At 49.7% G+C, this 23295-nt stretch overlaps 1 protein-coding gene across 2 annotated transcripts in view; it reads right to left on the reverse strand.

Moving 5' to 3' along the window:
* The window catches only part of Togaram2 (TOG array regulator of axonemal microtubules 2), a 58334-nt gene that overhangs the window by 19568 nt on the left and 15471 nt on the right, over positions 1-23295 (reverse strand). For both annotated transcript variants that reach the window (XM_087907377.1, XM_087907374.1), the window contains exons 6-15: positions 22641-22831; positions 17664-17710; positions 15507-15673; positions 13188-13338; positions 12467-12631; positions 9127-9280; positions 8093-8198; positions 6664-6899; positions 4608-4766; positions 295-412 (exon numbers count right to left, since the gene is read on the reverse strand). In XM_087907377.1, coding sequence (XP_087763503.1) covers positions 295-412; positions 4608-4766; positions 6664-6899; positions 8093-8198; positions 9127-9280; positions 12467-12631; positions 13188-13338; positions 15507-15673; positions 17664-17710; positions 22641-22831 — 1494 coding nt within the window. The remainder of the gene's footprint in view (positions 1-294; positions 413-4607; positions 4767-6663; positions 6900-8092; positions 8199-9126; positions 9281-12466; positions 12632-13187; positions 13339-15506; positions 15674-17663; positions 17711-22640; positions 22832-23295) is intronic.

Consider the following 23295-nt stretch of genomic DNA (forward strand, 5'->3'; position numbering starts at 1 on the left):
AGTTTGACATTCAGTATAAAGCACAACAAGATAGAAAATCCTTCCACCTGGGAGCACCCACAAGTCTGGAACCCTGGAGGTAAGTGGGCAGAGACCAAGATCTCCACTCAAGACAAGAAGAAATAGGGACCCAAGGAGCTTCAGACACATAGGGGCAGACCTGAGTGTAGGCACTGGGAGAGAAAGCACAACCATACCCTGAGTGATGGTGAAATGGAAGGTCCTGGAACCCCGCCCGACTCATTCCCCTGACCTACATGAGGGCTGTCAGCCACTTGAGTTTCACTAGCTCACCCGCTGTCTGATGGCCGCCATGACTTTCCGGAGGTCATGAGACAGGAGAGACTGCTTCAGAAATGCATCAAACTTTGCATTTGCCATCAAGATATTCACCATCTTCCGGCCATAAAATCTACCACCGGGGAAAGAACAAATGAAGAAACGGCCTCGGAGAGGCCCAATAAATTCGCTCTGCAGCTTTACACAACTTTCCCAATTATAACAGGAGAGGTTCGCAAACTTCTAATTAGGAAAGCAATCCCTACCCAGTTAAAAATTAGATTCATAAAAGAATAAACATCATCCATAATGCCATTACCAAGAGGAAATCACTATTAAATTTTTATATATTTTCTTAGTCTTTTTTTCTAGGCATTTACATTTTAATAGATAGCATAATACATGGACAACTCACTTACAAGCCTTTTTGCTTTCTTATTAATCATCTTCCCAGGTTATATAATATTCTTCATACACACCGTTTTTTTCAAGATTTTTTAGAATTTACGAGTATATGTCTAGGTGTATTGTGTACAGGGTCCAAAACAGGATGTCAGAGCTCCTGGAATTACGGGTGGTTATAAGCTGTACAATGCAGGTACAGGGAATCAAATCTGGGTTATCTGGAAGACCTCACAGACATACCTAACCACAACCTACCCCAGAGTCACAAGCAAGACAATATTGGCAGCTCTCGCCATGGACATTAAGAACTGCTATACCTTTCCTCACTGGAAAAGTGGCCTTAACCACTAAGCCACCTCTCTATCCCCATTATCTTTTTAATAGCTATCCATTATAGCTATTTATCCAATATAGCCAGTATCCACATAGTTATCTATCGAATAGCAGAATACTTAATATCCTTCTGCATGGCTATCAGAAGTGTTGGTAAGTGTGGTGGCATTTCATCTGTGTTTTAATAAATAAAGCTTGCCTGAAGGTCAGAAAAGTAAAACAGCCCCACTGACCAGCCTTACAGACCAGACAGCAATGACACACACCTTTAATCCCAGTAGCCACACTGACACACACCTTTAATGCCACTTGCCACACTAGCTTGCCGTAGAAACCAGGTGGTAGTGGTGAACGCCCTTAATCCCAACCCTAGAGAGGATTATAAAATGGGAGGGGACAGCTCTCAGACACAGTCTTATTCTGAGATTCCTGGGGGCAGGGTCACCATTTTCGTACTGAGGTCGAGGTAAGAGCCAGTGGCTGGCTGCTTTGCTTTTCGGGTCTTTAGGTTGAACCGCAATATCTGTCGCTGAGTTTTTATTAATTGTGCTTCAGGTAAGTTTTTTCACCCTGTTTGGGACACTTAAAAATCTGGGGAAGGGTTTAGTCAGCTCTCTACAGGGTGGATAGCACTGGCCGGGTCAAAAAATCACAGCTTGGGTTTGGGATTCAACAGAAGAGTGTGAGTTCACTCACAGGACAGGACAAGGAAGAAAAGGGGAGGGGCATTCTAAAGTCTACAACATGGTCTTTCACACAGCCGGATATGGTTCAAGACTATGAGGCTGAAAGAACGCAGAGAACAGGGTAAGCTGTGTTTAGGGCGATGTGAAGGTACAAGGCTTTGGCCAAGAGACCACAGATGAGGAATGGCAAAATAGTCATGTTAGTCAAAGCCTCTCCAGGCAAGAAAGATATCTATTGCCTATAACTCCAGCTTCAAGGGATTTAACATTCATTTTTATCTCCATGGTCACCCCATCACACACACACACACACACACACACACACACACACACACACTAAATCTTTCAACTCTAGGCAGGAAATGAGTGGCAACAGGGCAAGATTAGGAGCTTGGAGACCTGTTAGGAGGCCACTGTCAGAGGCCAGGCAAGAGATGGAGTCCAAATGAGCAACAAAATGAGGATAAGATGAGGACAGTCAAGTTCAAGACATGATAAAGGGGTTGAAACTGCAGGATTACACAGTTGGCTGGAGAGGGAGCAGAAAGACCTAGAATGACCATATCCACCAAACCTGAGGCTCTGCTCATAAAACACACACTCCTTGATTTTCCACTAAGGAAAACAGGGGCGATAAAATGCTAGCAGCTTCCCTGTGTTTGCTGCCACTGCCCCATGTGTGAAGGTTACCAGAGGAGCAAAGGTCACATCATTGTGGTCTTCTCCCTCCTCTGGGTGACACTCTCGCTTTGCAGGAAAATGTGGCCTCATTCTTTCAACATGAAGTCTTGCTTCCCTGATGTCTCATGGCTGTCCTGTTGCTCTATGTAACTTTGGTTTCAGTGCCAAGTGACAGTATGGCCCTGCTATGGGAAACAGGAACTAACTCAACATTCTCTGGTCAGTATCCAAAGGGACTTCTGGAAATGAATCCCACAGTCAACAAGCAAGGGAAAGTTCCTAGCATCATTACTACAGGCCAAACTCTAATCCCCAGTTTATGCAATGAAACTCTAAGAGGAAAGGAGAAGTGGGAAGTCCGGTGACTCCAGAAACCCGGTGTACTTTAAGGGAAAAAGAAATGTGGTTGGCGCCATCTGATGAGGGATTAGGAAGATATTAGGTCTTGATTTCCAACCCTCTCAACAACCACAGACAACCCTAAGCCTTCTACTGCAATACACCTCATTTCAATAAATAGTGCCCCCATTGACCCCGACATTCAGTGTAAAAACTGAAAGTCACTCTTGACATGTCTTTGAAACCCTCCCTGCCCATATTCTGATGGTTCTGCCTTCAAAACAGATCTAATGCCCAACCCACCTCCTGGGCCCAGCCTCCAGTACCTCCTGCCAGGATTCTGGACTAGCCATCTGTCTGCGGCTATATGTGGAAAACAAAGCCATTAGGAAGAAAGACACTCTGAAACAATGGTGAGGTGTCACCTTCTCCCATTAGAGCCATTAAACGGGAAGGAAGGAGGGAGGAAAAAGTGGATATTGCCAGTCATTGGCCAGACCAAGGGGGAGGCAGCACCTCAGGCATCGGGGAGGTTCTCGGGGGAGGCACTCTGGGTTACCCAGCATGACCCCTGGAGTGGGTGGCAGTGCTGTGCTGGATTTATTCCAGAAGATTCCCACTCAGAAAAGAAGAAGGAGGAGGAGGAGGAGGAGGAAGAGGAGGAGGAGAAGGAGGAGGAGGAGAAGAAGAAGAAGAAGAAGAAGAAGAAGAAGAAGAAGAAGAAGAAGAAGAAGAAGAAGAAGAAGAAGAAGAAGAAGAAGAAGAAGAAGCCACAGGCAACACCCTGCACAGTGCGACAGTGCGGGTACGGGAGAAAGGTGGTACTTCAGCTTCCCAGGGAACATGGAGGTGTGGACAGTTCATGTGATCAACACACCACCTCAGCTCCACTGACACAGGGGAATGGGACATCTAGAGCCTGATGACCTAAGTCCCCTGATCATGCACCCCATTCTCTGAGATGAAGGCATTAGACTTCACATCCAAGCACACAGAGTCAATGTCCAAGAAAGCCAGAGGGTGGGACCAACTGCAATCAACGGCTCCCCAACTCTGCCTTTGGGAGAAAATCAGCCCCCAACACACTTTAAAACTCTCTAGAACTCCCCCATTACACAGCCTAAACTCCAGCTTTTGACCTTGGCCTCCAAGGTCCTTCACAATCTGGGCCCGTCTACCATGCGCTAGTGTCTCACTCAGCCTGGCCATTGTTTTTCTTGTCCAAGATGTTTCCCTCCTGGGGTCTCTATACTGCTTCCTTTGCCTGGATTGCATGCTCAGAGCCTCAGAGAGTGGACTCCACCAACTTATCCCTGCACAGCCATCCCAGGCCTCAGCCTCAAGTCTCTCCCCTGCATTCTCCACTCCCTTGTGTTGGCTTTTAAAAAATGTTTGTGTCCTTTCCCTCTAATCTAAAATTATATATATATATATATATATATATATATATATATATATATATATATATATTGCTGGTTGTGTGTCTTCCTCAACAGGAAGGCAAACTTCAACACAACAGAAGCTTAATTTTCCCTATTCATTTTCACATCCATACTCAGCAAAGCTCTCAATAAACACTCTTGCAAAAAAAAAAATTTAAAAAAATGGCTGAACAGTCTGAGGTTGGCAATGGGGCACAAAGAATAGAGGAAATAGAAGGTAAGAAAGAGCAGTCACTGACCACTGCCTAGAAAAGCTGGCCGTTATTCCAGAGGGAAGAGAGAACACAACTAGAAACAGAGGATGCAGCCTCCATCCGCCTGATTGTCCCTCTGCTAAACCCCGAGGACACTGAGCTGTGGGCCGAGGACACTGAGCTATGGGGCCGGGACCTGACCAGTGGCTTGTTACCTTAGCCACAGCCAGTCCTGAGTCCTGTCCTACCTGGTGTCCTGGTTAGAGTCCTGTGCCAACCTCACCAGGTTGTGCACCAGCATGTCTGTGTTGTCTCTGGAGCCTGAGAGCAGCTTCTCCGCGCCGATCTGCTCCAGGACGGCAGAGAGATGCTTGGCGGTACATTTCCGGACTAAGGGGTTCCGATGGCTGAAAGGAAACACAATCGTGGCCAAGAGGTTGGTCACAGCCCCAAACTAACACACACGCAGGTCTGTAATTGCAGACTATAAACCTGTGTTCATGACAGCCATGACTTTAAACTTGTCCTGTGGCAACAGGGGTGGTCTTTGAGTGGTCAGCTCCCAGTGACATGGCTAAAGTTGACCTCAGCATCAATGGAAGTGAGAAGAGCAGCTGCACAGAGCCACACGACAGCAACACCATCTTCAGGGCATCCATGAGCCCAAGCAATTCTTCTGTCCCACACATGTGTGTTACCATCTTTCTTCTACCTAGGAGAGCCTTTCCCAATCAATGTCTCCTTTTCCTTCCCGAGTCCCACAGGCAGAATTAGATGCTCGCCCTGAGCTGGCACCTGCTTGGTCCCTGGTAAGTACAGCTGTGCTCTTGTATTTCCCCACCCCAGCCAACTCAGGCTGCCAGCTCCCTGGAATTGGGTACCATGCCACCATGATCTTGGTTGTATCCCCGACTCCTGCTGATGCTAAGCACTTGCATGCTGCTTAGTGACAGTGGGATACACTTTTGGTCATTTAACAGGTGCAACCTGACCTCTGGTGGGAGAAAGACATCAAAGTGCTGTCTCTTTTATGTAAGGCTTGTGTGTCCACAGACTACCAGGCTGTGCCGCCATGCTCCACACAGAAGCGCACAGTGCCACTGCTGTGGACATAAAGGGGAACATCCGAGTTCTCCCTACTCAGTGTGACCCATGAGTCTATACATTGGCATCATATAAGCAAGGTCCCCCGGAGACATAAACATATAAGGCCTGTTCTGGGCGTCTTGAGGACAGTCTACCCTGGTACGGTGATCAGTGGTCACACCCCTATGTCAGGCACCAGACCGGGCTCGTCTTATCCATCATCTCCCAACAACCCCTAGTTGCCAATGTCATCATACTCCAGCAAAGGAAGTTGAGGCAAAGAGGAGAACCTAGAAAAGGCACCGTTTCCCCAAGTTCATTCAGCCACAGCCAGTATTCGGTAATGCTGGGGAAAGCAGGCACTATCCTGCATGCTTATCATAGGACCGTTCATTGATTCCTCACAACCACTTCCGGGGAGAGATGCCATTATTCTCTTCATCAGCCGAGGAAGCAAAGGCCCAGAGAGGTGATGTGGTGAGGTAGGGAGCGAATCTAAGTCATTTGGCCCAGGATCAGGCCATGCTTTGCAGCAGTTGCTGACTGGAACAATAGCCAGGGTGTGCTGGCAGGGGCAGCTGGCCCTGGGGAGCCTGAGAAGCTCATGCCTCCGTGTGATGATTGACTTGCAGGAGCAGAGAGGTGTTTTGCTCTCTGGGAGGAAGGGCTTGGGAAATGCCTTTGGTTTTGCTTTTGATTTGGTTTAGACTTAAGGGGATGTAAATCTGGCCCTAACAGTAGCCCATTCCCTCCCTCCTGAGAGAGGCCAGTTTTGGCCCTGGCTCTTCTTGCTTGTCCATGTTTCAGCAGAAAGAAACACTGCTCCCCTGAGAAGGACAGGAGCCCCCGGGGAACCGCTGAGACTGCTTCTACAGCCCTGTCTCCCAAGCGTTGCCATGACCACCAAACAGAACAACATCGCCCTTCTCCTTCCACCCACACTTACCGTTTTCCCCAGCCTAGCCTACGAAAAGTGACAGGAGCCCACAGGATACAGGGTTTTGCTCCCTCTGTTAAATGTGTGAGGTGCTTTCTGTGATGCCTTAGCCTGCTGACCCCGGCAACCCAAGAGAAACTCTACAAACACAGTTTCTGCTTCCTCTTTCCCCATCCCTTCCTCCCGTTCTTCTCTGCTCATTCCAGATGCCAAGGCCTCTACCCTGACACACAGAGAGAGAGAGAGAGAGAGAGAGAGAGAGAGAGAGAGAGAACACATACTAGACACCCGCAGATGTGAGAGCCACCAGTGCACGGGCAGGGGTCACATTTTCCACCATGGCACCCAAAGCCCGGTTGGCTGCCCGCTGGATGAATTCGCTGGTGTTTCCCATCTTCTGCAGAAGGCAACGGGCAATCTCCTCAGCCTCCTGGTCCATGCTCTTCTTCAAAGACCGGAAGAGGTCTCCCAGGGTGCTGATGGCCAGGCGAGATACCTTGGAGCGGAGGTTGGTGACCTTGGAGAAAGAAGAGAAGGGGCCTCCAGGATGACTGTACCTTCCCAAGGGCTCTGAGCACACTATGTGGCCTCTCTGCTGCCTCCTCACTTATGCCAAGGCCCTGTCATTCTTTGTCACAGTAGAAGAGGAAACCATTCAGTATCTTTGGGCAAAACTGTCTCATTTTGTGATGATAATAACATCATCATCCCAACCAGTATTTCCATTTTCAACATTATCTGAAATTTGTACATTTACTTTAAGTTTGAAATTTTCCCTCCAGGTCCAGTTGTGAACACTTGCTCCCCAGTTGTTAGGGCTGTTTTAGGACGATGGGAACTTTCAGGAGGTGGAGCCTTGGGGTCACTAGGGGCAGTCCTTCGACTGTTCTAGCCTGCCCCTATTCCCACTGGGCTTTCTGTTAGCTGTCCCTACTGTTGTGTGAACAAGCTGTGCCATACACTCCCAAACCCCATGCCTAGAAACATTCCCACTTGCCATCCCTTCCCTGCCATGACGGGCTGAAATCCCCCTGAAACCGGGAGCCAAAATCTTTCCTCCCTTAGGTGGCTCCTCTCAAGTGGTTGTCATAGTGCCAAGAGAAGAAGGCAAGCAGCACATTTACAGAAATGGCCTTTGCCCTTCACGCTCACTCTGCAGAGGGAGACACCAACCCTCAATCACATGGTGCAGTCCAGTCAAGTGTCAACACAGTGTCCTCTGTATTCAGAACGGGCCCACCCTTGCTAGAGCAGTCGGTTCCCAAGGGTGTAGACTAGCCTCTACAGGGATCAAGTTCACATTACTGGCTCTCAGGGCAGGACCTTGGCTGAGATCCAGGCCTTGGGAAACACTACGGCAGCCCTGAGAGTGAGGATAAACCCAAAGTAAACACTCCGTCCCTCTTTATACATCGCAAGTACAGAAGACGATGGACAACGACAAATGGGAACGCAGGACTCCAAATGCTTCGACCTCCAAAGATTACACAATTGCAGATAAAGAAAACCTGGGTCTCAGGGCTGGTATCTGAGGGCTAGGTAGGGACCTCCTACCTCTGTGGCTGGAGGCCCATGAGTAAGCAGAGATGACCATACTCCAGAGAGCCATTGTCTCTCATGGCTGGGCTGTGACTCACCTGAACTGTTGTGCCGGGAAGGGGGTATGACTAGGGGACGTGGCAAAGTACAGAAACTGTGGGGAGGCCTCACCTCCGCCATCACTGCCAAGGACACGTCATGCAGCCGAGTACCGAGGACCTCCGAGTGACAAGCTGCCAGGCGCTGGATGCTCGCCAGGCCCTTCTCCTTCATTTGCCTGAGAAGCAAGGCCAGGCCTGTCACAGGAGGGAGGAGGGAGGAGTCCTGTTTCTCTGTAGACAACCCCCAGTAGGGTGTGATTTCAGGGCCTCAGAAGCAGGGTTTCTAAGGGTGACAACCCCCAGGTTTGGGAGCCCAGCAGGTCAATACAAACTGATTTATGGGCTCTAGGCTGGCCCTCCACTCTGGCCACCCAGGACCTGCTAGGGTCTTTGACACAAGACAGGCAATGCCAAGAAGTTGCTTAGAGTGAGGCCTGAAAATGGGAAGGCTCCTGCAAGTGTCCTGGGCCACTGCTTCACTAGTGACTAAGAGCACAGCCTCATTTACATAGTGGGAGGACACTCAGATTAAACTTGATTTAGATGGGAATATATCTTTGTTAGGAGGATGCTTTCCTAGCATGTGCAAGACCCAACACTACATAGACTGCACATGGTGGCACATGCCTGTCACCCCTGCACTCAGAAGGCAGAGGCAGAAAGATCAGAAGTTTAAGGTTATTCTCAGAGAGTTCAAGGAGACAGTCTGGGATACATGAGACTCTGTTTTAAAACATAAATTAATAAACTTGATGTAGAGGAATAAAGTTGTGACTTTTCTTGGTCCCTTTGTACTGTAGTCAAAGTCCTACTGGTCATGTGTGGCTCTAACATGTCACAGAAGAATACATGGACTCATTTGGAAGGACCCAGGGCATGTACAAGAAGTTAGCGAAATCACACATATGAACCTACATGTGTGAATACACACACCTGCACATCTGCGCGCGCACACACACACACACACACACACACACACACACACACTTCTTCCATAGCAGCAGACCCTTGGGGTAACCCCCGACAGTCAAGCCACGGGTCACAGAATGAAGGCGCCTCCCCCCTAGTCGAGCCAAGAGTCACACAATGAAGGTGCCTCCTCACCAGTCACTGCTGTTGAGGCACTGGAGGGCATCTGTCAGCCCCAGCTCTGGGTTCGAGAAGGGCCTCAACTCCCTGAGGGCTCGAAGATCCACCTCCTCCTCCTCTTCCTCCCATTCAGGAGAGCCCAAGGTAAGCACGGCGGGTAGCGAGTTAGCTACATTGGAGGAAGAGAGACAGCAAGTTTCACCCAGGAGGATGGAGAAGATGGAGGAGAGAGAGAGAGAGAGAGAGAGAGAGAGAGAGAGTCCTTCTACTTCTCAGACACTGAGCCTGGCCTTCAGTGCAGCCCCACACACAGGGAGAAGAGCCTGGGGGTGGCGATGTCATCATCTATGCCTCAGTTGCCCTAACTTTCCACCTACTGTTCACATCAATGCCAACTTGATTTCCTTAGGGACACACTGAATGCTGGGCGTCGTGTGGAAGGCCTCTGAGCCTGTGCCTCTCCTCCAGCTCTTCCCGACCTTGGCTGGGCTATGGCACAATGAGCTGGTGAAAGGCTCCCTGCCCACTTGATAGCATTTTAAGCTCACGCTCACCCCTGAACTGCTATTCCTTTCCTCCAAGTGCCCCTCCTCTGGTGAGAATGTCTGAGCACGGAAGTACTCCCGCAGACTGCTGATGGAGGGCAGGGGGCAGTGGAAAGATGAGGGGAGATCGTCACCTGCGGGGTCAGGATGTGGTCACACTTTCAAAGGTGGACAGAAAACGGGGACAAAAATGGCTGGTGTGTAGGATGCTTGCCTAGCATTTGTGGGGCTCTTGGCCCAGTCAACACACACATACACAGAGAGAGAGAGACAGACAGACAGACAGACACAGAGAAACACAGACAAAGAACAGACATGTTTTCTTTCTTGTGAACAGATGCTAGAACCACACATAATTCTAGAAGAACAGGGAGGAAGTTCAGAGACACAGCACAGCCCTCAGCTCCTCCATCACGCAGCCGACACTGAGCACTCTCCACCATGTCTCCCTTCTTAGATAGTTCTGCTGTGAGGGTTACCTGGTTCCCCTCACACAGAATGACTTTCACTATAGTACACTCAGGATATCCTGGATCTGGGTGCATTTGTGAGTGTCTGTGTATGTGTGTGTGTGTGTACATGAACATGTGTGTATGTAAGAGTGTGAATGTGAGTGAGTGAGTGTGTGTGTGTGTGTGTGTGTGTGTGTTTTACTGGAGATTGAACTTACAACCTTCCAACACGCCAGTCAAGAACTATAACACTGAGCTATATCACCAGCCCCCTCTTTACTTTTTATCTCTAGGCAAGGTCTCATTAAATCACCCAGACTGGCCTTAAACTCATTCTGCAGCCCAGCCTGGCCTTGCGCATTCAATCTTCTTACCTCAGCCTTCCGGGTATCTGTTGCTATAGTCCTGTGCCAGCAATAGTGCTAATAGTCAGCCTTCTACTACCTGTCCAACCTCCACACCATCCTCCAACATCATTTAAAGCCCACCTAGATTTTAAGCACATACTTGCACATAGAAACGCATTCAGACCCTCAAGTGCAGGGGTCACTTCAACTTCTAGCGTGTAGGGTTTGTGTTGATTGTCTTAGGATGCCCCTCTCCTAGCAGTTTCTCTACAATACTCTTGAGTATGCCTTCCCACTAGTGGCCCAGGAATTTTCATTCTCTGCGTGCCCGCACACATGCATGCATGCACACGCACACACTCAGAGAGAGAGAGAGAAAGAGAGAGAGGGAGGTGGGGGGAGAGAGAGAGAGAATTGAAGAAATGTAGGCGAGCTGATCTCCAGGCACCTGGTCTCCTGAGAAAGGCTGGAGTCTCATGAAGTTTATTACAACTGTGAAGACAACCAAGTTTCCAGTCCTGAAACTCCATCATTTTCAGACCGGCCCAAAACAAGGCACAGGTGTAACTGATAAGGCAGCTTAAGTGACTCTCCCATGGCTATCAAGGGAGGGAAGAGTAAGAGGATTCAGACTCAGCTTCCAGGGAGGTCAAAGACATTGTCATTTCCTAATCAACCCATCCACTCACAAGCCTGAGTAGCTTCAATAAAGAGACAGTAGCAGACCCTACTGGATCAAGATTCAGCAGCCCAAGGCTCAGGCTGGAGGCCCGCCATCGCTGTGGATGGTTTTGAGGCTTGGGTTCAAAGTGAGTGGGGAGGGTTAGACAGATCACGTTCATGATTCATTCTCTCTCACACATAACCCAGGCCACGGGGCACTCAGGATGGTAACTCCTTACCAGTCGGCTATAGAGGAGGGCATCTGCTAACCCCAGTTCATCCTCTCCCTCATGAGAGACAGACAGACAGACAGACAGCACAGAGATAGAGACAGAAAGATAAAGCTGGGCCTTGCACATCAAGTCAAGTGTATCACTGATACACTTGGCTGACTAGCCAAGCGCATCTCCTAATTACCTATAATTCTAGTCTCTTTTGTACTCTCCTTTGAATCAAGCCTCTTTCTCAATCCTAAACAAATTTATTTTAAAGGGAATTTTAGGTCACAGTCATAGCAGGTAAACTAGTACTGCTTGTGACAGACCATGATTTTTTATAATAAAACTGGAATAATCTTTAAAGGCCCAACTATGAAATTTCAGCTTCTGGAGCCTCTGAACCTAAGTGTGGGTCTCTTTGTTAAAACAAAAGCCAAAACAAAAACGAAGGCCAGCATGGTATACACACCTGTGACCCTAGCACCTGAGAGAGCAGGGTCCAAAGACCAGGGCCAAATAGCAAGACCCATCACACAGTGATAACAATAAGATGATGCTAAATAGGAGACCCAGCTTAAGGCTTTCTATTTGACACAATTGAAAAGATACAGAGAATGGAGAAGAGAAGTAAGTCAAAAATATTTAAAATACCAAAGCTCTGCGTTAGTCGCCCATCATTACCTGCCATCATTACGTGACAGAAAACGGAAATCTGAATCAGAATTATTAATTTCAACCTTTACTTTAAAAAAAAAAAAAAAGCAAGTCTCCTCTGAAAGTAGTGTCCTTGCAACAGCTACAGATTCCTTGGTCCTAGCCAGCCCCATAAAGTCCCAACTGTATGAAATCATAGTCAAGCCTCCAAGATCTTCCCTGGGAAGTTGTTCCTTGCCAGCATCTTTGGTTCTCCTATAGGGATGACTTCTCTAAGACTCACCCTAGGCTGGCAGAACTGCCTAGTCATCTGCTTGCTAGATGAGCCAGCATGGGCCCCCTAGCCTGGCCCATGGAGAATTATGGGCCCCAGACACTGTCTCTTTTAGTAAGATGAACACGACAAAGGTAGCCAAAGTCTCCCTGGCCACCGCTCAGTGTGCCCAGAGACTGTCCAAGTAGAGGTTAAGTCTCACCTGATGCATGGCGGGCAAAGCTAGGCTCCTGCTTGCTGACAGAGATGCTGGGCAGGGAGGCTCGGTTGGCCCGCTTCCTCAAGAGGACTCCAACATTATTTCTGCGTGGGCTGTTCAGCCCAGTGGGCACAGACAGGGTTCCACTGCCCCGCAAAGGAAGGAGGCCTGTGGGAAAAAAATCCTACACTAAGGAGGTCCTCTGCCTCCCTGGCATCAAGTTTCCGTGATCAGCAGGTGACAAGGGAGGAGACATGATTCCCTATCCTGTCTCAGGATGGGGACAGGGAGGAGATAAAGGTAGCCCCTGTTTTGGATGGTTGGGAACCCAAGAGTTGTCCAGGAGGCTTTCCCAGTGGAGACATTCACCTGGTGCACCGGTACTCCTACCCAGGGCACCAGTACTCCACCCGGGGCACCGGTACTCCCAACCAGGGCACAGGCACTGGTACTCCCGTCCAGGGCACAGGTACTCCCGTCCAGGGCACAGGTACTCCCACCCAGTCCGCCGGTACTCACACCCAGAGCACTGGTACTCCCACCCAGTCCGCCGGTACTCACACCCAGGGCGCTGGTACTCCCGCCCAGGGTGCCAGTACTCCTACCCAGGGCACCAGTATTCCCACCCAGGGCACCGGTACTCCACCCGGGGAACCGGTTCTCCCACCCTGGGCACCAGTACTCACACCCGGGGTACCGGAACTCCCACCCAGGGCATTAGTACCTTCCTTTGCTGAAGTTCTCCATGTGCCCAAACCCTGGGAAGCCAGTTCCTGCTCCCGTTCTGGCTCCTTTGTCTTCCGAAGCAGCTCCATCTCCTTCATCTGCTTCAGCCGCATCTTTTCCTGGGCCGACTTAGAAATGGTGAATTGGACCTGGAACAAGGTCAAGAAGATGTCTTTTAACCTTGGGAACACAACCAGTCTTTCTACACCTTCATCCGTCCAGGGAACGGAACACAGTTAGGTCCTAGTCCCCTGGGAGTTTCACAGCAGGGGTGGGGTGCACACAATAAACAGTCGACCTGTCTGTAAAGTCCAATGAGATATGCTAGGAAACATTACAGCACCAGATATGGTGGCTTTGACTTCGGGGAAGAAACCCAAAGTCATAGCTATGAGACCCCCTGCAGGATGAAATTTAAGGGGAAACAAAAAGGAAGCAGAGCACAGAGTTTGGAGGAGAAAAGTGTTTTAGCAGAATAATAGCAAAGTCCCTGAGACTGGGGTGTGCCTGGCACAAGTGGGAGCTTGGACTTTAAGTGACCGCTTATGTCCTTCCGAAGAAAAGCCGCAGTCTTTGTCGTGAGCCCTGAAAACCAGTGTGAGATGTAGCCTGCCACTTCCCGAGCAGAAGTGTGACAAGATCCAACTTTCAGGGAAGGAGTTCCTCCAAAAGCTGGACTTTCAGAACATTTTATCTTTAAATAGCTTGATATTCTTAAGAAGTTTTAAAAAAATGGAGCCAGGTGTGGTGGTACACGCCTTTAGTCCCAGCACTCGGGAGGCAGAGGCAGGTGGATCTCTGAGTTCAAGGCCAGCCTGGTCTACAAAGGGAGTTCCAGAACAGACCCCAAAGCTACAGAGAAACCCTCTCTCAAAATAAATAAATAAATAAATAAATATGGAGAAAGAGAGAGGAAGAGAAGTCAAAAGTGGACCTGGAATCTGGAATTTGGGGCCTGAGCAGCTAGGAACTGCCATTCGCTGGGTGGGCACCCTGTGAGGTAAGGATTCAAAAGTGGGCACGGTAGGCTCTGAGCCTAATTAGATATTTAAGTAGTGACGCTGGAGGTAAGCAGAGGTGCGGTAAAGACTTTGACGACCATTAGCTGCTGTTGCTTTCAACACAGCTTTTGGTGCCACGGACTGCAGCCCACACTCTGGGGTAATTAAGTAGCCCAGAGCCCGAAGGACTGAGCCCTGGTCCTCAGTGTCTACAGGAAGATGGGGGGCGGGGGGTCCAAAGGAGGAGCTGAGCTGTCCATCCTGTTCCTACACCTTCTTTCTCAGGTGGAAATTTTCTAGGTGGAAAATTGAAGAGGGACATGTCACAGCAGAGTCAAAAGTTGGCGCAAGACAGAAGAGGACTGAGATACGGCATTTGGGACCTCAGTGGGGCGATGGGGAGTGAGGCTGCCAGACTGGAGTGTGCTCAGGAGAAACAGGTGTTTGGGAGGGGCGGTTGTGGTGTTAAGATGAAAAGGCTAAGGGGGAGCCATTGGGATGCCGGGAGTGATCTGGACTCGGGGAGAATGCTACTGATACAAGGAAGTGGCCAAAGGCTAATGCTTGGGTGTTGGTGGATGGAGCCAGAACCGGAGATGGTGATGAGCAAGTGGGGACCTTGGAGCTGGGATAATATGATGGGGACAGAACACTGGTCATGCCCAGGCCCGTGGAATGAGTATGGAGGAGTGGCTGCGGCAGACTGAAAAAGAAGTCATGTCACGTAGACTTTTCATAGCCACCCCGTTAGGGTGAAGCCTGGCCCTCGTGTTGCCAGCGAGGTATCTCTGGCTGTACCACGGCACCCGCTCAGGGCAGAGCTGAGCTGCTGCATGCTGCTTCAAAGGACAAACACAAGGATCCCACAACAATGACGCTGTTACGTTCGACTAAATTCATCTCAGCCAGGGAAGAGAAGCCACCTCCTCCTGAAGGTCACCTTCCAAGTATGAGGTATTTGTCAGCCTGTCAAGTGCAGCTTGGGCCCTTGAGCTTCTGAGTCAGCTGCCTCTCAGCTGCTATCTTGGGGGTCAGTTCAAATTACTCAGCCTGCTTCACCTAAGCTTTCTGTGCTCTTCCCCGCACCCCGCTCCCTCCCAGCCCACACGCGACCTTCCTCTGTCCTTCCTGCTCTCCCTCCATCTGCATTCTCCCCATTCCCACTCCCAACCTCATCCTCAGTTCCCCCCACATCCCCACACTCCACCCCACTTCTCCATTCCCCACCAGCTTAGCCCCGCACAGCAGATTTTAGAAGGATGCTTGCACCCAGCCATTTGGACCTCAGCTTCTTTCGCCTGTCACTCCCCTGGTACCTTGGCGCTGGACTCGTTCTGGTCCTCTCCGCTCACCAGGGAGTGGGCTTCTTTGGCATCACTGGAGGAGAACGTTGTCGGAGTAGAGGCAGACTGTGACGAAGCCAGGGACTTAGGGGGGTCTTCAGCAGACTTGGCTTTGACCCCTGGGACCAAAGGCTTTGGCTCTGAGAAGCAAGAGCAGGGATAGAGCTGAGGACTGTAGTGTGGGTTGTCACTGGGTCCCTGACCCTTGACTGTGCAAGGCCTCATTCCTGGGTTCTTCTGGCCCATACTTCCCTAATGGGGAAGTCAGGTTTATTCTCCAAAGTAGTATTGCTAGGGATGTCAAGGGTCACATCATTTCCCATTCATTCATTCCCTCCCTCACTTATTCATTCAGAAAGCAAGCCATGAATATTTTATTCTAAGAAGCGGAGAGGGTGGGAAAACAGAGTCAAATAAAACATACCTGGCGAACATTTATGCCAGTCCAACAGAACCAGAAGGAGTCAGAGAATTTTTGAAAAGTAGACCAACCCTCTCACTTCACAGATGGGAAAACTGAGGCCCCGCAACCTTCATTTCCAAATGCCAGTTCTATAGAATCTCACAGTCACTCTATATTTTCCCAACCAATAGATTTAAAGGTACATTTTTTTTCTTAAATAGAGACAGAATAGGAATGGGTTCCTTAATTTTCTCCTGCCCTCTAAATGTGGTCATTTGTCACCTTGAGAGTGCCAGCTAACCAGGGTTCATTGGTGCTGGGACTGCCATCTGGGGGTGCTCAGGACTGGAAAGGGCATTTTGTGTCTGTGTTTCTCCACAGCTCTTTGGTCACCAGTTCCTCTGCCTTACCCATGTCTTCTTGAAGGGTCCCTCTGCTTGCGGCAGGGTGGAGAAAGGCTAATAAGTCAGAGATGGGGTAGAAGACGCAGATGTTCAGGGGCCTAGTGGATGACGTAGGTGAGAACACCACAAGATTTGAGACAATGTGGCAGTCCTTACTGTATACCATTGGCAACGTCATTTCCGGTTGACAGTCAGAGACAAACTATGCTCTCAGATCTTGTATATATCCAATTTCTTGCCTATATCGCAAAGGGACACCTAGAGAGCCCTGTCTGAGCAGGCTGTCCTCTTTTATAGACACTGGTAACATGGTATCCATGCCAGCCTCTGAGGACTAGTTCATAAAGACATACAGGGTGTCATGTGCATCACCTCAGGTACCCCAGGAACATCCCACACAACTGAGCCAGGGAGACAGGAGAAGCATCTGCCATTGAGGTGTCCCGGCCAGGCCACTTCTCAGGCCTAGCTCAGTGTCCTCTCCCAGAGTGTCCTGGACAGCAGCCTGTCCTTGCTGAGCTGATTCGTCAGGGACCTAACAGGAAGTCAGTCACCCTCCTGCCCATTAGCCCAGCAGCCTGAACTCAGAGCGCCCCTCCTAGGCTGTGACCTCTTTTCCTGGCCCTAATCACTCTCCAGCCATGGTGCAGCTCCTCTTCACCCCATCCCCTCTCCAAGGCAGTGCAGCAGCCACGAAGGGATGGCCTTTTCCTGCCCTCTCCCTCTCTCCCTCCTCCTAAAAAGCTGTCCTTCCCCTACTTCCACCCTGAGGTTGACCCTACTCCCTGACCCTTAAATCTGAGCACACTGCATAAGGTTCGCAAGAGGTGGTTTAATGTCTCCCTCTGTCCAGTGACGACATCACTATACGCTTGATACGATATCAGATCCACTCTGCCCCGGTGCAATCCCAACGCAGTTCTCCTTTGCAGGTTGCATTTCAGGCTCTGAGAGCAGTATTGTGAGCTCAGTGAGCCTCAGAGTGGCCTGGACCAAACTACTCAGCCCAGTTCACCTGATTCATCAATAATAATAATAATAATAATAATAATAATAATAATAATAATAATAACAGCACATCTCCCTCGTCTGGACTGTCGTGAGCTATATGAATTCGTGTGCATCTGGTGCTTGGTAGACCAGATGCCTTCCTAGTCCCTGATAGAGGTTTGTCATCACTTGTCACACTGTCACCAGTGTGGTGGCATATTCTCCATCTGTCTGTGAAAGGAGGGGTCCTCAGATCTCCACTGGTCAATTCCACAACCCAGCCCATGGATGCAAAGAAGTAGAAACAAGATGAGAGCTCATGGGAATACGTACCCAGAGATGAAGGGGTCTTCTCCAGAGGCCCATTCTCGCAAGTCAACCTTAAGGTGAGAGAGGAAAGAACTATATGAGATCCAGAGACACTGGGGCGAGCATGTGGGGAGACCGTGAGATGGACAGAGATGGGGCTGGTTTCCCTGCCACAGTGGCAGGAGATGTTGGAGAGTCTTATTTTAAGGTGTATGACTTTGGTTTCTGCTGCATTCGTTTATCTCTGTGACGCTGTGATATTGTGCCTGTCTAAAACACATGATCATCTAATAAAGAGCTCAATGATCAATAGCAAGACAGGAGCAAGGATGGGTAGGACAGAAAGGGAGTATAAATAGGAGAAACCAGAAAGGAGAGAGGAGCAGGAGAAGGAAAGGACACCAGGGGCCAGCCATCCAGCTACACAACAAGCCACAGAGAAAGAAGTAAAGTAAGGTATACAGAAATAGAGAGAGATAAAAGCCCAGAGGAAAAGGGTAGATGGAATAATTTAAGATAAGACAAGCTGGCCAGAAACAAGCCAAGCTAAAACTGGGCATTCATAACTAAAAATAAGCCTCTGTGTGTGATTAATTTGTGAGCTGGGTGGCGGACCCCCAAAAACCCAAAAGAGCAAAACATCACACAACAAGGAGATATAGTTCCTTACACAAAGACTGGATTGATTGATTGATTATCCACCGGGCCAGGCTAGGAGTCCAGGCACAGTACTAGGTTGTTCCCTGGCTGTGCAATCATCTGTTTCCTAGGTAACAGCATCCACATGGAAACTGTTGTCTTAAACTAGACCTGCGTCCTTGGCTCTGCCTGGACAGAGGACCTAGGATGTCCCCTGCTCAGCTCCTGCCACAGCCCCTGCCTTGGCCTGGGCTTCATGGCAAGTGCTGTAGCTGCTAAGCCATCTCTCCTCCTCCTCTGCTCACCACACTTTTCAAAAATGTGTGTTTATGTTGTACACGCCTGTCTGTATCAGTATTTTGCTGTGGGGGTGCATACATGGGAGGTGCATGTGCAAGCGTGTGGGGGTGCATACATGGGAGTTGCATGTGCAAGCGTGTGGGGGTGCATACATGGAAGGCGCATGTGGGGGTGTATACATGGGAGGCGCATGTGCAAGTGTGTGTGGGTGCATACATGGAAGGCGTGTGTGGGGGTGCATACATGGGAGGTGCATGTGCAAGCGTGTGGGGGTGCATACATGGGAGGTGCATGTGCAAGCGTGTGGGGGTGCATACATGGGAGGTGCATGTGCAAGCGTGTGGGGGTGCATACATGGAAGGTGCATGTGGGGGTGTATACATGGGAGGCGCATGTGCAAGTGTGTGTGGGTGCATACATGGAAGGCGTGTGTGGGGGTGCATACATGGGAGGTGCATGTGCAAGTGTGTGGGGGTGCATACATGGAAGACGCGTGTGGGGGTGTATACATGGGAGGCACATGTGCAAGTGTATGTGTATTGTGTGCAAGGGCCTGGAGGCTTAAGGCTGATGCTGAGTGTCTCCCTCCATCACTCCCTACCTTCCATTTTGAGGCAGTCTCTCACTGAACCCAGAACTCACCACTTCAGCTAGTGTGGCTACCCAGCTTGCTCTGAGGGTTCCCTCTCCACCTCTCGGCCATAGCATGGGTCATGACAGCCACCAGATTTCATGTAGTTCTAAGGACCAGCTCTCACGACTACACCGCAAATGTTTACCTGCCAAGCCATCTCCCCAGCCTCACAGAGGCCCCTAAATCCAGAGTGTATCTAACCCCACACCTAAGAGCTTTTGATGACACCTACTTGCTTCAAGACAGGGGTGGCACCCTTGGGAGGGCACTCCCAGGCCCCACAGACGGCTGAGCCTATCTCACCCACAGTGTCTTCGTAGCTTCCCAAACACCCCAGTCATTCCTCCCTGTGTGTCTTTCTCTCCATCTCACGCTGTCCTCAAAATTCCTCTAAGAAATGGCCCCAGCTTCACTGAGATGCTTTTCTATTAGGCTTCCCAACACGGCGGGCAGCCTTCTGCTTCACCTCCAGTCTCATTGGGCTCAGACTCAATGACTTGCACACAAATCTCTCTCATCCTCAAAGACTTAGTCACCCTGGTTTCCCAAGCACCTAGCAGATAGCAGGCACTTAATAGTTTTTAAGTAGATAAATGATCAGGTGGGTGAATGAATGAAGGAATTAATGAAGTGGCAATGGAATGATTTTCCCATCCATTTGCTAGACAGTCTTACAGAATGGACAGCGTAAGGCAGGTGTTCTATTTTATTTATTTATTTATTTATTTATTTACTCATTCCTTCATTTGGGTTTGAGAGACAGGGCTTCTCTGTGTAGCTTTGGAGCCTGTCCTGGAACTTACTCTGTAGTCCAGGCTGGCCATGAACTCGCTGAGATCAGCCTAAGGCAGGTGTTTTCTATGTGACTAATTCATGCCAGGCACCAAGCTTAGCATCACAGGCTTTTGAGATACGGCCCTTGCCCTGTAAAGTGCCAAGTTAAAGAATAGGATGAGGTTTAAACAAGACAAAGTAAATAAAATGAACAGCAAACAAAGAAGCAAAAATCAATTTAAATAGCCAAGATGTGTTAGTTAAACCAATGAAACAATGGAAGGGAGGTAGGGGTGGATACGCACTCTGTGTGGATTTGCACTCTGTGTCACGCGGACAAAGCAGAGGTGCCCACTTCCTGCCCTGGCCAGCCGTGAAAGTCAGCTGAGCCCGGGCTGGAAGGATAGTGTTGTCATGAAGGATAAAAAAGTGCCACATAGGAGTGAGTCGCTGGGCCGGGAATCAGCACACCCACAACAGCGTGAGATGGACCCTGTACATAGCACAGGAGGAGGGAGAGGGGCTCCCCGAGGTCAAACCAAGCAGGCTCCTCTCAGAGATAGCAAGGGGTGCAGGAAGGAGAAGGTCATGGAAGGGTTGGCTGCATGGGGAGTGAAAACAGGCGAGGCTGGACAGCAAGGAGTGGGAGATGGCAGGTCAGGACCTTTGAGGTGACACTGTGAAGCAGCTGTAAGTGTAACTTGGGAGGGGATGACAGGGACAAGAACCAGGTGGGAGCTTCTGTGAGTCCTGAGGTATGGGGAGGGCACTCTGTGAGGGACCAGGGCACAGGGAGCCATGGTCAGACTGCTGAACGTCCAGCAAAGGGCAGCGTCTCCACAAAAGGTCAATCTGGGGAAGCACAAGGTGCCTCGTGTTGCCATGGTAATATGCATTCTCCCTTTCTCCCTACTTCCTCTAATGCTGACCAGCATCTGCCAAAGAAACCAAAGGTTCCCAGGGAGAGTGTGGGTCTCCAGAGTGAGGCCATCACCCGGGGCCCTTGGTCCTGGAGGTCATGGGCTCCAGAAGAAAATCAGGAATTCCGAGGATGAGTATATTTAAGTGACAGGTGAAAGGGAACATGTAAAAGACTGCCTGGAAGGTCAGACATGGCTGTAAAACCAGAGAGGAGAGGAAGGAGAAAAAGTCGAGGGCTGGCCACAATCCAAAAGATATGAGGGAGTTAAGTCATGACACGGGAGGAAGGCCTTGGGCAGAGCAAGGACTCCACCATTATCACTATAGAGGAGAGGAGTCTGACGAAGGGGAATGTGCGGCAGTAAGGAAGGCCGTCCAGAGGAGTAGGTGAGCTGCCTGTGAAGGTGGAAATGGAAGAGAGCTCCCATCCAGGAGCTGGTGCACAAACATGTTCCCACATCCCAGCAAGGCTGGAGAGAGATGGGGCCATGGGTGTACAGGGCAGAAGGTAGTGCAGGAGACAGGAGATCAAGGAAGCCAGAGAGAAGTGGGAGATCCTGGACCATCTGGCCAAAGATGTGGAAGGAAGATAAGACAACTCTATGGAGTGGATTAAGTGAGAAACGTCCCCCGTAGTCTTGGCATTTGAACACTTGGTCCAGAGTGGGTGGCAACATTTGCATAGGTTTAGAAGGTGTGGCCTTGCTGGAGGAACTATGCCATTCAGGGGCAGGCTTTGGGGTTTGAAAAACTTTACTCTATTCCCAGGGCTCATGGTCTGCTTCCTGCCCGAGGATCAAGATATGAGCTCTCAGCAACCTGTGCCACCATGCCCCATGCTTCCCCACCACAGCAGACTCTTCCCCACTGGAACTATAATTCCAAATAAACTCTTCCTTCTAGAACTTGCCCTGGTCCTATGATGTTTTATTATAGCAATAGAAAAGTAAACTAATACACCATACTTGGAGAGCCAGGCTCATGATGAGCAAGCATATACTCACACTCACATACATTCAGAGACACATGCACTCACATGTGTGATACTACTCACACACATACACAAACATGATCACAGACATACACTCACAGACATGTGGTATATGAATTCCTGCCCACTCGCTCTGACTGTCTGGGCTGGTCACTGCACGCTGAGAGTCATTTAGAAGGCTCTGCCTGGTTTTGGTTTTGTTTTTGTTTTGTCTTACAAGAAGATTCATAGTATCTTCAGAGCGTCTGCCCCAACTGTTTCTGGGGATGAAGATGCCCTCTTTAAGTCCAAAAGTTTCATGGAAAACCCATATGCTCACACATATGCATACACAAACATGCACACACACACACACGCACACTCATGTGCATGATAATGGTGGTGGTTTTAGTATCTACCAGTTAAGAAAACACATAATAATAAAGATCCACCATGACCTTGATCATGTCCTGAAACAGTATGTATTTTATTCATCACTATGGCAACGGTAGACATTAAGAAACTAGAAAACAAGCTGCCCACATGGGGTCATGTATGCCTTTGTGAATCAGAGAAGCCCCAACATCGGTGCTACAGCTTCCATGGGTCTGGGGCTCATGGTGGGGCATTTTACCTGTGCCAAGCCTCATACCTCAAAGCTGTGCCTATCATGGTGATTTAGCAATGAGGAGCCCAAGGGAATGCCAGAGATTACAGGAGAGATGCCTATAAACAGAACTGAGATTTGAGATTGGCCCCTTACCGAGTATGTGGGGCCCTTGGTCCCGTAAGCACATCCTGGCCTGGACCCAGGGGGCTGGGCAGGGAGCCGGGCGTGCAGGAAGAGGTCCCTGTGGGCATCCGGGCCTTCGGAATGGGCGGGATCACGATGCCTCCTAGAGACTTGTGCATCTTCTCATCATGGCAATGCAGATACTGCCTGGAAATCTGTACCTGGGAGGGGAAGGGAGTCTGGTCCTTGGAAGCAGGACTCGCTGTAAGTTCAGCTCCTCGTAACCTCACAGTGTGTCTCCCGTCAGAAGCCAGCTGGGGAAAGGATGCCGGTCCAGGCTCTTAGCCCCACCCCAGCCCCTCAGGAGAGGCCATTCCTTCCCGGCCACTCCAGTGGGAAGGCTGGCAAGCTCTTCTGGTGTTTTTACTTCCTTTTGCATTCTTCTCATCTCAGAAGAATCTTTGACTAGAAGAACTAGAAGGGGCCCTCGAAAACACCTGCTTTTACAGATGTACAAAATAGGGCCTGGGGGCAGGGTTGCCCCCCCCCCACCCCGCCAACTCATTGGCATTAAACAAGAGGTGACCAGAAAGTCAGGCAAATCCTGAGACATGAATCCCAGGGAAATCCCTGTGACTACCAACTGTAGGACAGTCTCTTAGTCCCTGTATCTCTCAGGTAGCGC

This window comes from Myodes glareolus, chromosome 6 (genome assembly GCF_982192425.1).
Source record: "Myodes glareolus chromosome 6, mMyoGla1.1, whole genome shotgun sequence".
Classification (NCBI taxonomy): Eukaryota; Metazoa; Chordata; class Mammalia; order Rodentia; family Cricetidae; genus Myodes; species Myodes glareolus.